The 14,860-nt window shown below is 47.8% G+C and overlaps 1 protein-coding gene across 7 annotated transcripts in view; it reads left to right on the forward strand.

Annotated features, from left to right (window-relative positions):
* Positions 1–2,052: 2,052 nt before the first annotated feature.
* Positions 2,053–14,860, forward strand: part of ILF3 (interleukin enhancer binding factor 3) — a 31,657-nt gene continuing 18,849 nt past the window's right edge. For 4 of the 7 annotated variants that reach the window (XM_042978159.1, XM_042978163.1, XM_042978164.1 and 1 more), the window contains exons 1-4: positions 2,053–2,238; positions 10,158–10,264; positions 14,038–14,136; positions 14,515–14,744. In XM_042978159.1, coding sequence (XP_042834093.1) covers positions 14,134–14,136; positions 14,515–14,744 — 233 coding nt within the window. In that variant the 5' untranslated portion in view covers positions 2,053–2,238; positions 10,158–10,264; positions 14,038–14,133. Of the gene's footprint in view, positions 2,239–8,536; positions 9,087–10,157; positions 10,265–14,037; positions 14,137–14,514; positions 14,745–14,860 lie in introns of those variants that run through there. The other 3 variants (XM_042978161.1, XM_042978160.1, XM_042978162.1) reach the window with 3 other exon arrangements.

Genomic DNA, 14,860 nt, shown 5'->3' on the forward strand with positions numbered 1-14,860 from the left:
CTTGCATCAGGCGAATACATTATCCGTTCAAAACCCTCAGTAAAGTGTAAACAGAGAGGCAGTAGGTACAGTGTGCATCCATTTTAGTAACATTTTTTACACCTTACCTTTTAAATAACTGAGACATTTATTCGAGACACAGAAATGTGCCAAGTGCTTTAAAAAAAAATCACCATGGGGCGCCTGGGTGGCTCAGTCGGTTGAGCGACCGACTTCGGCTCAGGTCACCATCTCGCGGTCCGTGAGTTCGAGCCCCCCGTCGGGCTCTGGGCTGACGGCTCAGAGCCTGGAGCCTGCTTCCGATTCTGTGTCTCCCTCTCTCTCTGCCCCATCCCCGTTCATGCTCTGTCTCTCTCTGTCCCAAAAATAAATAAAAAACATTGAAAAAAAAAATAAATGTTAAAAAAAAAATTAAAAAAAAAATCACCATTAGGGTGCCTGGGTGGCTCAGTCAGTTAAGCACCCGACTTTCGGCTCAGGTCATCATGATCTCACGGTTCGCTCGAGGGTTCAAGCCCCACGTCTGGCTCTGTGCTGACAGCTCAGGGCCTGGAGCCTGCTTCACACTCTGTGTCTCCCTCTCTCTTTCTCTGCCCCTCCCCCGCTTGCACTCTATCGCTCTCAGAAATAAACATTAATTTTTTTTAACCAACGTTTTGTAGAAAGGAAATGAAGGCTCAGAGAGGTAGTTTTTGGTCACACAGGGGACTCAAATCTGGAACAGACGATGGGTCTTGTGTCATTAACAAAGGAGCTGCACCGTCCCTACATTTTTGCTAGGAAAATCGTTATTATGCCTTAAACCTTTTTAAGTTTATTTATGGATTTTGAGTAAGAGAGAGCAGGGGTGCGAGGAGGAGAGGGGCAGAGAGAGCGAATCCCAACCAGGTTCGTTCTCACGAACCATGAGATCACGACCTGAGCCAAAATCCAACTGAGACACCCACGTGTCCCACGTTATGCCTTAAGTCTTGAACGACTTCTTTCAGGTAGGAAACCTTTCCAATGATTCCTTGTTCCGAATCCCAGCAGCTTCTGAACAGCATCGCACCGGACAACATGCCTAGTAACGCCTGTCAAGCGCTAGCTTGATTCTGACACTGAAGCGGCGCCGGGCTTACTGTACATACTGTTTATACATCGGGGATCTCACGAAGCGCCCCGGAGAATTCAACATTAGCCTTTAAAATAGAAGACGCTCTGAGGCCTTTACTTATGAACCCCGAGCTGTGGTTGGCCGAGCGTCTGACTTGCAGACCCGGCTCTCCCACGAGCAGTCTGTGAATCCTCTAGTCGGGCCTCAGTTTCTCCATTTGTCAAAGGGCGACTGGAAGATCTCGAGTAGTTCGGCTCTGCCCTGCGGAGGCCTGGGCCCGGCAGGGCAGCCGGACACTACATTGGGGGTTTGATTGCAGGACTTAAGAACTGGAGCGCTCGCCGACGCCGGTCCCGGGGCAGCAAGATCTGTCCGGCCGTTCCCGACACCTGCATCTCGGGTCTTCTAGGTCTCTAGCGAGAGACACAGGGAGATGGGAGGAAGCTCCGCCAGGTAGCCTCGGATGGAGGTTGAAGCTCCCGGACCAAGATTCGGCCACTACAGGTATACTCTTGTGACAGCCTCTCAAAGAGGTTTCCGCCAACGTACACGCGACAGACGGGCGTAAGATGGCAGCCACGCAGGCGCATAAACTAGCAGCAGGGGAGACTCCGCCTCTCGCCCTGAACCACGTGGTGATGCCGCTTAAAACCGCCATTGAAAAAAAGAACGGCGACCATATCACATGATGGAGACCTACCAATACCAAAGGAAAGCGCCAAAGTCCTTGTCACGTGGCCAAGACTCTGTATTGGCCACTGTCACATGATCAAGGACTCGAAAAGGGAGGTAAACGTTTCGACTCCACGTGACCAGAACGCAACGGCTACGCTCTTGCCACGTGACTAAAGCCCACCTCCTTATCTCTTTTCGTTGCTCCCTCCCTCCCGGGCTGGGCCTGCGTCAAGCGGCAACGCGGCGGCAGGGGGCGGGGCTCCAGCCGATCACGTGGCCCGCACCTCCCCGGCGCGCGCCCGCCCGCCCGCTCGCCCCCGGCCCCGGCTCCTCCTCCTCCTCTTCTCGCCATTGCAGTTGGACTCAGCAGCCCGGTGCGCACCGCGTGGCTTTTGGGGGAGACCCCGGCGGGCTGTGGTAGGAGGGCGGCGGCGGCGGTTGCGGTCGGGGAAGGGAACGCCGACAAGGTAAGCGTCAATGTGGCGGCGGCTGGGCCCGCTCCCGCCTCTGCCCCTCCCCCCGCCAGTCCTCCCACTCAGCGCGGGCCCGGCTGAGGGGTCGCGGTGACAAGGCCTGAGGCGCCCCGCGCTCTTCTCCTACGCCCGGTTCTCTCCCCCCAGGGCCGGGCTCATTCCTCCCTCTCCAGTCTCGCTCCCGCGCTCGGCCGTTACTCTCCCCCATTGTGCCGAGGAAACAAAATGGCGGCGGCGGCGGCGAGGGCCCGGTGCGCGCGCATCCGCCCCCCCCTTCGCGGCCCCTCGGCCGGCGGCGGCGCCTCGCACGGGGGGTGCGCGCGCACCGGGCCCCCGGCCGCCGAGTCCCCCGGGCCCGGCTTTGTCTGTTGCTGCGTCCCGCGCGCACGCGCGCACGTGCCGGGAGCACACACCCCCCTTGGCCGGCAGAGTCCTGGCCGGCGCAGCAGGGGCGACCCCCTCCTCATTCCTTCTTAGTCTTTGTCCCTGTCCCGTCCCGGGTTCCAGGAGAGTCCCAGGTTCCCGAGGCGGGAAATGTCGCCGCCTTTGTCCTTACATGGCGTGGAGATGCGGACCTCCTCCTTGGGACCCTGTTCCCACGCTGATTGCAGAGGAGGCCTCTGTCGGTTGTATGGGGTTCCCCAATCTGTGATCAGCCAGGCCTGCCTCAGATTAGGACCCAAAATTGGCGTAGGGTTTAAGCTTTCCCTTTCATTAGTTTAGGTGTTTCATTGATGTTGAATTTTATCCGGATTGCTTAGGATTTGCATCCTCCCTCAAAATGGTGATGCGGTGCGATATTTGGGTACACTGAAACTTGCAAGATTGTGACCCAAACATGAGAGTTTAAAACAGTTTTCTACCGTATTAAGTAGTTGAGTGACTGAGTTGAAGTTCTGCCACAGTTAATCCTGAGCCTGGATGAATTATCTGGGTTGTACAAGTGATCAGCATGCTCTCCCCCAGTTCATTGTCTAGACTTGGGGAGCTAAACCATTTCTTAGTATTTCCAGAGTTGATTGATTGTTGCTTGGGATTCTGCTCAGGGGACGTGATGGATCAATAAGGGAGTACCGGTTTCCCTGATAAGCCTTTCTTTTCTGGACTCCGGTATTTCAGTGGTTTTGAATCTTTTTCTGATTGGTTAGGATGATCTCCTCTTTAAAGTGGGTGGCCTTTGGCATATTTGGGTTCCAGGGGGAAACCCAAGGTGCCACTCAGAGTTGGGACTCAAATTGAGGGCTTCAGACTCTTTCGCAGGTATTTGTGGCTGGGAGTCTCCTTGGATTGCTCACCCTGCTGCCACTGTGCTTTGTGTGTGATGCTTTGTGTGTGGTCTCGTGGGATGTAGGTAGGTAACAGCAGCCACTCAGATTGTGAATGAAGTGTGGGAACCAGAAGCTCATTAACAGCTAGAAAAGGGAAATAAATAAATAAAAGGCCCCTGGGTACAGGCGTTACTATCCCTGTCCCTAGTCCTGCAGTCTTTGCCCCTGAGCTCTTGGTTGACCGCGTGAGTTGATCGTGGTCCCTGGGATTTGTGAATGGAATCTCTGCAGGCCCTGGTGTTTGGAGTTGATTGGAGGCTGGCAGTTACTGCCAGACGTGGCCTTGCCGGCACCGAGTGTGGGTTCATCAGTTTCCCTACTCCTAGAGCTTGGACAAGTCTGGGAATCATACTCTTTTTGGAACACTGGTGGGTAATTGCAGTTTTTGTTTGTTTTTTCCTGATTGAACTTGTCTAGTGTCTATAGGCAAAAATTCTTTAGCTTCTTCTAGTATATTTAAGAGGGCTTTTTTTTTTTTCCCCCCCGAGGTCCGTATTACCGGGAGTGAAGAATCTAAGGCTGTTTCTTAGTTTTTTTTAATTCTTGTTAAAAAACTACATTGGCAAGAGCCGCTGCTAATACATTGATGTCACTTTCATGGTGGCTCTTTTCCATGTTCCCCCTGCTTCACGTCTCCAGGTAGGAACAGGTGGAGTCCGTGATGAGGAAAGAGCTTTCTGTAAGTCTATAAGCCTCTTCTCTTTGGGTAAACAGTAGGCAGCATCTTGTCTGTAGGCCTCAGCAAGTTGTGGGGCTTGGAAATGTTCCTCTGAAAAAAGGCTTTAGAAGTTTTCTTTGGGCTGGATCAGGTCCCTCTTATTTACCTCTCTCACCCTCCTTCCCAGTTTCTCCTGATTTCGCCTTTCATGGCTCAGAGGAATAATTCCTTTCCCCAAGAAACTTGGGTTTATACCTCCTTGGACTTGCCCTCCTGTCAGTAAGTTGGTTAACTTTGTGCAGTTTTGAAGGATGTGTAAATCACACCATCTAACATTACATGCACGTATCTGCATGCCATTTTATCTGAATGTTGCTTTGATTGAACTTCATGGGAATTACGATTTTCTAGGCTGTATATATTGGATGCTTTCTATCTCACCCAAGTCCTGGGGAAAAAAGGATTTGATTTCTGTTTTTAGCGAAGGGGTTTCAGGTTAAAGGCAGACATTGGTTTGACTAGAATCTACATACAGTGAAGCAGGTTGGGGCCCTGAAGGGATGAGATTCCTTCAGATTCCAGCTGCAGCACTTGGCGGTTTTGTCTGAAACCACTAGCTTCCCTCTCTGCTCTGTTGTTTAGGGTAAGTCAGTGCTGATTCTTTGTGGTGCTAGCATTGTTATCGAAATGATAGTGAGAGCATGGTGGACAGGTGTTTGTTACGGAGCCTTGTCAGTGTACTGACTTTTAAAAATTGTTCCTTGCCATTTTATGCTTTGTTGAATCCCTGTGAGATTTTTCAAGGTTGCACTTTATAGGTGATCCCATTATAAATTGTGATTGGAAGTTCAGAATGACTTTTAACATCTACTGTTTGGGAAAACGATGTCCAGTTGAAATTTAATTTTTTTTCTCATTGAGTGCTTATGGAATGAAGAAAAATGTAGTCACAGAGCTGGACATGGGGCTCAATCCCATGAACCATGAGATTATGACCCCCGCCGAAACCCAGAGTCGGACGCTCAACCAACTGAGCCACCCAGGCGCCCATGTAGCCACTAGTTTTTAGCAGGAAGATGAGTTTATTGTCCAAGGACCATTTTCTTGTGTGCTATATATGAACACTAAGGACCATTTAGTTACGAAGTAACTTTTATTAGAGTATGTACATTTGCTCCAAATTATTTTTATAATCTTGGGCAGTTAGTGAGAATTGGTGCTATGGACAACTTGAGATCCATTGTAATTTTCCTTGACATTCCAAACAGTCCTCTTTCTTCTTATTTTCATTAGGATTGTGGTTTGAGCTCAGTCTTACTGGGATAATTTTGCAGGCCACCTGCTTTGCTGCTGCTTCCTTTGGACTGCTTTTTTCCTCTTACCTGAATCTGTGTGTGTTTAAAGAATAAAATGTTGCGGGTTAGGTTTGCTTCTCAGTGGTACTTCTAGATTTTTTGCAGGTTAATAATCCTTGCTATGCATTCATAATTCAAGAAAACAGTCCAGATGTCAACAATGTGGAAATAACCAGCCCGGCCCCATGGCACATAGTGGCGCTTAATAAACATTTGTTCTGTGGGTGACCTGTGCAGAGTCCTAGCAGGGGGGAGTAACAGCTGTCCAGTAAATGGAGGTCTGTGGGCTTCTCGCATCCCACAGAGCAGGTGTGTGAACTGACGAGTGGAGGGAAGATGAACTGAGTCAATTTTGATGAAGTTACTTGAGTTTGTATTTAACGTAATTTATTTATTTAGAGCTTTTTTTTTTTTCTTTTTTTCATCAGCTCTGGAAAAACTCTTTGGTGGGTTCTTAGAAAGTAAATAGGCAACTGCCAAATGACCCAGCAATTTCACCCTTGGGCATTTCTCCCAAAGAAAGGAACATTTATGTTTACATAAAAATCTATACACAAATGCTCATAGCAGCTTTATCCTTGATAGCCAAGAACTGGAAGCCACGTAGATGTCCTTCAGTAGGTGAATGGTTAAACCAAGATACGTCCATACCACGGAGTACTGCTTAGCGATCAAAAGAAGCAAGCTGTTGATAACACCTTGGATGAATCTTGAGGCAGTTACATTGCATGAAACAAGCCAGTGCTGAAAGGTTACATACTCTGGAATTCCATATATATAACATTCTTGGAGTGGCAGGACTGTAGGGATGGTGAATGGATTAGTGGTTGGTAGGGTTAGGCATATGAGGAGTGGTGGAAGGGTGAGTATGACCAATCAAGGGCAACAGGAGGGATCCTTGGGATGGCAGTGGTCTGTCTGATTGTATCACCATGAGTGTTGTGGTTATGAATTGTACTGTAGTTTGCAAGATGTTGCCATTGTGGGAAACTGCTTTAAAGAGTACACGTGATCTCTGTTGTTTCTTGTATACTGCATGTGAAGCTGTAGTTATCTTGCAGTAGTTTTATTGAAAAGAGTGCCACCCTTACCCACCAAAATAATTCACATGTCTGTGGATTCACATCCTTTGAGAGATCATCTTTTTTTCTTTGTAACTGGGGAGGGGAAAAGAATGCTTTTGGGAGAAGGAAACATATTGCACGCTAAGTTAAGAAAAAAAATCCAGGGCTTCCCCATGGGGATACATGGGACGGTCGCCCCTCCTGCCCCTGCCCCAACCGGGTGTGGAAGATTTCCTAAGCTTACTTCTCTCCTGCTTGTTGCCTGAAGAGCATGTTGGGAAGAGGGTTTGGTAATTCCCACCTGGAGTCATGATACACGCTTAACTGTTATGTCCTCTCACAGGCAGATTTTAAAACCTTTCTATCGGTTCATCCGAGAGTTGGTGAAATTCCTCCTTTAATATATTACATTTGCGGTTTTTCAGTTGATGAAGCATCTTCCCACAAAGTCACCTTTTATCCTTACTGTTTGCAGCTCTTGGGCATAGCTAGTGTTGCCATTTCCTTTTTGATAACAGCTCTGAACAGGTAGATAATTTACCGGAGGATCCCACAGCTGCGAGGTTGGGGAGCCCAGTTGGATGCAAACGTGGGGCTTCTGTCTCCCAAGACCCATGAATGCTCTACAGTACCAGTGAGCCTGGACTCCTGGGTCTCGTGGGAGGCCAGTGGAGTTTCAGAAACATTTTGGAGAAAAATTTGTGTTTGTCAACTTTATATTTAGTCAAGGAAAGTATCTTTTTTTCCCTTTCTTTTTGTTTCTGTTTATTTTGAGAGAGAGCGTGAGCGGGAGGGGTGGGGTGGGGGTGGGGGGGCAGAGAGAGAATCCTAAGCAGGCTCTGCCCTCGATCTCATGAACTGCAAGATCATGACCTGAGCCGAAATCAAGAGTCAGATGCTCAACTGACAAAGCTACCCAGGCACCCAGAAAATATGTTTTTAATTAGCATACAACATCTCCTTTTTTTCATCAGAGAAAAGGACATTTTTTAAAAATTGAAACTATTTGTGGAAATCATTATCCCTGACTTTACACCTCCCTGTGGACCAGTAAAAAACACTGTTGCAGACAGAATTGGGAATCACTGCACCAGCGTTCGGATCTGTGTTGGATTTTCAAATTTCTCCGAGTGGCATCCATAACCAGATTTTAGGTTGGCATCTTTTGGCTGGGTTGCTTTGTTAAAATTATTTTTCACGTGTCCTTGATGATGTCAATCTGTAAAGGTTTGCAGAGTCACTAAAGAGTAGCATGTGTCATTTCACTTCATGCTCCAGGATAGGAGAGCTCTGGAGATGGGGAAACCAGGAGCTGGGGTTGGGATCCTTTCAAAGCTTAATCCATTCAGTCTTTTAGATGAGCATCCGCTTCAGGACAATTCCCCGGAGTTGCTGGAATAGCTGTAGGACTTTGTGAAATAGATAGTTGGGGCTATACCTGTTGCGGTGTTGCCACTGCACCTGTTCGTTCATTTTACAGACTAACTTGGGCATGTGTCTTTTTCAGCAGCAAGTGCCGTGCGTTGAGTTCTAATTAGCAAGAGGTCAGCACGTTGCAAGCCAAAGGTTTTGTGGTTTAAACTTCTGTAACTCTGCATGCTGTGAGTGGGCTGGATTTGAGAAGGAAAAAAACCCTGATCCCTTCGTGTTAGAACATCCCCAGCTACCCAGAGTTCATGTTTAAAATCCTGATTCTCCACTCCACCTGTTCCTCGCTTGGGTTTCTTTTCAGAGGAGCTGGACTGGTAAAAAGCCAGGCTTCCTTGTGCCTTGCTGTTGAATCATAAAGGTGGTTGCAGGAGCAGCTTCCGTTTAAAGTTTGGTTGTTAGGGGCCAGTGGAGTGTTGGCTGTAGGCAAGCAGGTGGGTGTTGTGGACCTCTTGCCAACAGTGTTCTTTGCTAAAAATCTTGAAAAGGAGGTTTCTGTTCACCCAGAAGACCTCTCTGTCTGTTAAAGAGAGGGATTCCCTGGTATTCGAGACTAGAGCGGTTAGCTTCTGAAAAGCTGGCTTGGATGACAGGTCTGGGTTCGCATAGAGACCAGGGAGGCCAGATTTGTTGGCCTGCAAAGGAACATTGTCTCCAGTTTTTCAGCATTTGTTTTAGTTCACATAATTAGTGCTCTTACTTTCTTTGTCCCCCTGAATCAGGAGGCATCACCACCAAGGTCTGGTCTAAGGGAGGAGGGCCTGGGGGTGAGTGTTCCACAGATGGGCCAGGTGGGGTGCTCAGGGCCAGCCACACATCCCAGTGAGTCTCTTCAGGGATTCATTCTGGGGCCTGCCTCTTGGAGCAGAGGAAGACCAAGAGATGCAGCCACTTGTGACAGAGGCACACCCACGTTCTTAGTTTTAACAGTGAAGGCAGCGGATGGAGACCTACATGCGGGACAGTCGATGAAAGCGGGTGCATTTGGGGGCGTACGCGTGTCCTTGAGGTACTTTTGACGGGCTGTGTTTTTCGTTTGTTTTTTTCTGTTTTTTGTCACAACATCTTTTTACCCAGGGGTGCAAGCATGATTTCTCTACTCCCAGTGTCTATCAGGTGGCATTTGTTCTTACAGCGATTGCCTACATCCACTGTGGAAAATCACCATTTTCAGAGTAGGAAGTTGGGATATACACCTCTGCACTAGTGGCAAAGTAGGGTTTGGGGTGTTTTTTTTTTTTTTTTTTTTTAATTTTTTTTTAATGTTTATTTATTTTTGAGACAGAGAGAGACAGAGCATTTTGAGACAGAGAGAGACAGAGCATGAACGGGGGAGGGGCAGAGAGAGAGGGAGACACAGAATCGGAAGCAGGCTCCAGGCTCTGAGCCGTCAGCCCAGAGCCCGACGCGGGGCTCAAACTCACAGATTGCGAGATCGTGACCTGAGCTGAAGTCGGATGCTTAACCGACTGAGCCACCCAGGCGCCCCAGGTTTTGTTTTTTTTTTGTTTTTTTTTTTTAAGTATCATTACAGACTCAAGCTTTTCCATGCATTTAATGTGCTGAATCAATTTAGGGTTTTGTTTTTTTTTTTTAATTTTTTTCAAAGTTTGTTTATTTTTGAGAGAGGGAGAGGGAGACACAGAATCCGAGGCAGGCTCCAGGATCTGAGCTGTCAGCACAGAGCCCGAACTCACGAACCGCGAGATCATGACCTGAGCCAAAGTCGGATGCTTAACCAACTGAGCCATCCAGGCGCCCCTTAGGTTGTTTATTTTTAACATCTCATTATGAAAATTCTCAAACATATACTGAAGGTGACATGGTTTTACAGTGAATAGCCACCTGTATATAAAGCTCAGGTTCTGCCGTTGACATTTGACTATACTTTTGTTTCACACATCTCTTCCTTTGTTCTGGTCATCCTTCAGTCCACATTTATTTATGCATTTATCGAGTTTCTTTGACGTCTAATCCACTTTTATGATGCATTTCAAAGTAGCAAAAAATTACAGTCCTCCATCTGAATATTAACTAGAGTCCAGTATTTATTTACAGCCCCCTTTTTTTTCTTTTGAAGTAACGTACACGTCTTGAGACTACCATTCAAGTAGTTTTGACCACTGAATATACCAACTCCTACCAAGATATAGACCGTGATCATCACCCCGAAAGCGCCCATCCCAGGTATGCCTGCCACCATCTGCCTAATGTAGCTGCTGAATAGTTTTGCCTGTTCTAGAACTTTGTGCAGGTGGAAGCATTTTATGTTTGTTTTGTTTTTTGTAATCCATTGCCCCAGATGTGGCCAGTGGGAGCCTTCACAGGTCAGCTCCTTGTTCTTTGGATGACCTGCATTAGTGTCTGAGTGCCTCTTTGCTTTCTGATGCTGCAAATGACCCCAGCTCACGCAGTTTCTGTGTTAGGTGCAGGCCAACCATTTCTCTGGGGAGCTCTTTTTAGTAAGGTAGACACTGTCGGTCCTACAAAACCCTAAATAAAAGGGTCACAGCCACCTGAAACCATAAGTTTTCTGCATTTGATGTTTTTGTGATGGAGGAGGAGTGTAGCATGAAGAGATAGTCCGTGTGGAGTGAAGCCTCGGCTCCTGGCACCTGGCTGGGCTTGGAAGGAAGGCGATTCTTTACCTTGCATCGCCCACTGGGCCCAGAGGGGCAAGGCATTTTTCTGCCATGCCTGTCACCATTCTAGCATGGAGGTGCACACTGAGTACTTGTTGAGTAAATAAATCAGGTTTTAAACCTACCAGCCGTCATTGTGAGGTCAGTGAGGTTCCAGCATAGGTATGGCCAGGAGTGGGGGCCGTTCGACATGGCCATTTTACCATCAGGCTGTGAGCTCTCTAATGGTCTGCTTCTTGGTTTAGAACTGAGTTTCTGGGAGCGCCTGGGTGGCTCAGTTGGTTAAGTGTTTGACTTTGGCTCAGGTCACGATCTCGAGGTTCCTGAGTTCAGGCCCCGTGTCGGGTTCTGTGCCAACAGCTCAGAGCCGGGAACCTGCTTCCGATTCCGATTCTGATTCTGATTCTCTCTCTGCCCCTCCCCTGCTCATGTTCTCTTTCTCTCTCTCTCAGAAATCAATAACGGTGCCTGGGTGGCTTAGTCGGTTAAGCATCCGACTTCAGCTCAGGTCATGATCTCGCAGTTTGTGGGGTTGAGCCCCACGTCGGGCTCTGTGCTGACAGCTCAGAGCCTGGAGCCTGCTTTAGATTCTGTGTCTCCCTCTTTCTCTGCCCCTCCCCTGTTCATGCTCTGTCTCTGTCTCTCTCTGTCTCTCTCTCAAAAATAAAAAAAAAATTTTTAAACCAATAAATAATAAAAAAATTAAAAAGAACTAGGTTTCTAGAGCTTTGGTTGAATTTTTGTGTTAAAAAAAATTTTTTTTAATGTTTATTTTTGAGAGAGAGAGAGAGAGTGGGAGCGAGGGAGGGGCAGAGAGAAAGAGGAAGAGACAGAATCTGAAGCAGGCTCCAGGCTCTGAGCTGTCAGCACAGCCCGACGTGGGGCTCGAACTCACTGAGCCATGAGATCATGACCTGAGCTGAAGTAGGACGCTCAGCTGACTGAGCCACCCAGGCGCTCCGGTTGAATTTTTAGATGACCTTCCATGGCTGTACTTTTGTGGGAGGACTTAAGTACATTCCGCAGTTAAAGAAAACTGTTACGGAAGTTTTCAGACCTCGGAGGTGAATGAATCCAGGCATACCCATCCCCCAGCTTCGACAGCTATCAGCATTTTGCCGTCTTGTTTTATTTTTCTCCCCATCACCACTGTCTGCCTTACTGGAGTATTTTAGGGCGAATATCAGGCCTGTGCTTTCAACCATCAATTTGTCTTAAATATGTATCTAACATTAGTAAAGCATTCTTTTTGAGCGCGACCTTGATACCATTCGTTCTTCACTGAACGAATGATAATTCCTTCATGTAGGAGGCACTTCCTACTGTATGTCACTCATCACTTAGCCCCACAGCAGCCTGGCAAACAGAGATCCTGTTGGTAGAGAAAGTTGGCGCCATTTTGAAGGGTCCGTGGCGTTTGTGCTGCATGTTTTCCGTAGGTTGACTTGTTGCATGTTTACCCCCCTTCGGAGGTGCAGGGGCCGCATCCAGGTCCAGGGGAAACTTCAGGGCCCGCGGCTAGCGGCTGGGCGGACAGGGTTTCAAGTCCAGGTCTGTGTGGGAGCTCCCACTTGGTGGTGACCCGAGTGATTTACCAAGGGCATCGTGGAGACTGGCCTCCGCTCCTCCCCTGCCCCCCAAAGAAGCCCTTGACCCCCACTTGTCCTCTTGCATAGCTCTCGTTCCACCCTTCGATTTTATAGTTCCACTTGGAAACCTACAAATTTGCAATTAGATCGTTAGGTAGTCCTGAAGTGTTGTGGGAAATTCTTGTTTTGGCCAGTCATGTCCAAGTTTATCCTTGAAGCGTGTGCCTTTCCACAAGGTGGAGACTGCTGCCCTGACTGGTAACTGGCTTCGATCGAAGGGGCTGGCTGTTTTGTGGTTGGATGGGATGGGTGGATTCATCTGTTGTGTATCACTGTGATGGATTTTCTGTGTTGTTCACTCACTTGGAAGATGTCAGTGTGGACCAGACTGTTTGCACAGAGTAGGAATGAGTAGGTTGTCGTCAGCATGTTATTTAGAGCCCCAAATGGTAATTACAGCTACGCCTGTTCTAAAGACTCCTGTTGTGCACTTGAGTTCTCTTGGTCTCTTCAAAATTTAACCCACGGAGGGGGGCACGTGGTGCAGTGGTCACATCCACCTGATGTTTCAGAAGGTTCTTGCCTTTCTGGTTGACAGACACCTTTTGGGGCTCTTAGTCCCCTGCTTTTCTTCCATTTCTTCATGACCCTCAAAGACCAGAGCTCCTTCCCTCTCTTTTCCTTCTCCAAACACCAGGATTTTGCTGAGTATTTATATTGTTACCATTTATTGGAGGCGTGTTAAGCTTTTATTTTTTATATTTGTGAAAAGTGACATACTTTAGGGGTGCCTGGGTGGCTCAGTCAGGTGAGCATCTGACTCTTGATTTTGGTTCAGGTCATGATCTTGCGGTTTGCGGGATCGAGTCCTATGTTAGGCTCCTCGCCGACAGCATGTAGCCAGCTTGGGATTCCCTCTCTGTTTGCCCCCCCCATCCCGCTCATGATCTCGCTCTTTTTAATATTTTTGTAATATTTATTTTTCGAGAGAGGAGAGTGTGCTGCCCGCAAGCCAGGGAGAGACAGAGGGAGAGGGAGACCGAGGATCTGAAGCAGGCGCCATGCTGACACCAGAGAGCCTGTTGCGGGGCTCGAACCCATGAACTCTGCAAGATCATGACCTGAGCCAAAATCGGGTGCTTAACTGACTGCCCCCCCCTTTCAAAATAAATAAACACTTTTAAAAAATCGGGCATACTGGGGCACCTAGATGGCTCAGTTGGTTAAGTGTCTGAGTACAGCTCGGATTGGGTTGTGATCTTGCAGTTTGTGGATTTGAGCCCCGCAGTGGGCTCTCTGCTGTCAGCAAGGAGCCAGGTTCGGATCCTCAGTCCCCCTATCTCTCTGCCCACCACCCCCACCCCCACCCCCGCTTGTGCACGTGTGCTCCCTTTCTCTCTCTTTCAAAATAAATGAACTTTGACAAAATCTAGCATACTTTACATTAAAAAATTAAAAAAAGTAAAAGATGAAGGAAGATGAAATAGAAACCCTCTAGATGTGGGTGGAGTTGGATTCTGAAACCAGCTGTTTTCATTTTTAGGGCATTTTATAATTAGTTTGTGCCTCGGCTTACCAGCGGTTACCTGGAAATAAGGATGTGTCCTGCTGTGTTAACAGGGCCCCTCACGTGGCAGCACCACTGTCTTTCATCCTACTCAGTATCTGACTGCTACAATTCATCCGTGTATGAAATACTTGAAACTAAAATGATTTTCTGATCTTATAGATAGTTGAAGTATTGATAACACCAAGGAAATCTGTCACAGTTTGAAAAGATAAGCAAACATTTGATTTCCAGACACTACAGAAAAAAGAAGTAAAAATGGTAAGTTTTTAAAAAGTGTAAATACTATTTCTTTATTCATATTCGAAGATGTAGCATTTCCCTAAAGCATTTGATTCTCCCATTTTTTCATTAGCTTTTTTGAATTATACTGCTGCACAGTGTAATTGAATTCACACACATACGTACATGTATATACATATATATATAAATGCCTGAAGTGCCCCCTTCCTCTCAGCTGCCTCGAGAATGAACAGCCGTTTTCATTCAGTTGTCCTGCTCCCCACACCTTCAGGAGCGTCCCCCTACGTTTACTTTCACACAAATGATGAAGCCTGATTCTGCGTTGGGCGGCTTGGAAGAGAAGCGGACGCTCGTGTGGTCTCTGCATTGTTTTTAACTGAGTTTCCACATTTCCAGCGTCCGATGCGAATTTTTGTGAATGATGATCGCCACGTGATGGCAAAGCATTCTTCTGTTTATCCAACCCAAGAGGAACTGGAGGCCGTCCAGAACATGGTGTCCCACACAGAGAGGGCTCTCAAAGCTGTGTCTGACTGGATAGATGAGCAAGAGAAAGGAAGCGGTGAGCACGCCGAGTCTGAGAACGTGGATGTGCCCCCAGAGGACGAGACCAAAGAAGGGGCTGGGTAAGTTTGAGGTTTTGGGGCGGTGGGGATCTTTCGTAGAGAGACTGGCCAGCGTAGGGGTGAACATCTCCTTTTCTAAGAAACTCCAGCCTCTCCATGGCCTCTGGGTTCTGGCT

This window comes from Panthera tigris, chromosome A2 (genome assembly GCF_018350195.1).
Source record: "Panthera tigris isolate Pti1 chromosome A2, P.tigris_Pti1_mat1.1, whole genome shotgun sequence".
Classification (NCBI taxonomy): Eukaryota; Metazoa; Chordata; class Mammalia; order Carnivora; family Felidae; genus Panthera; species Panthera tigris.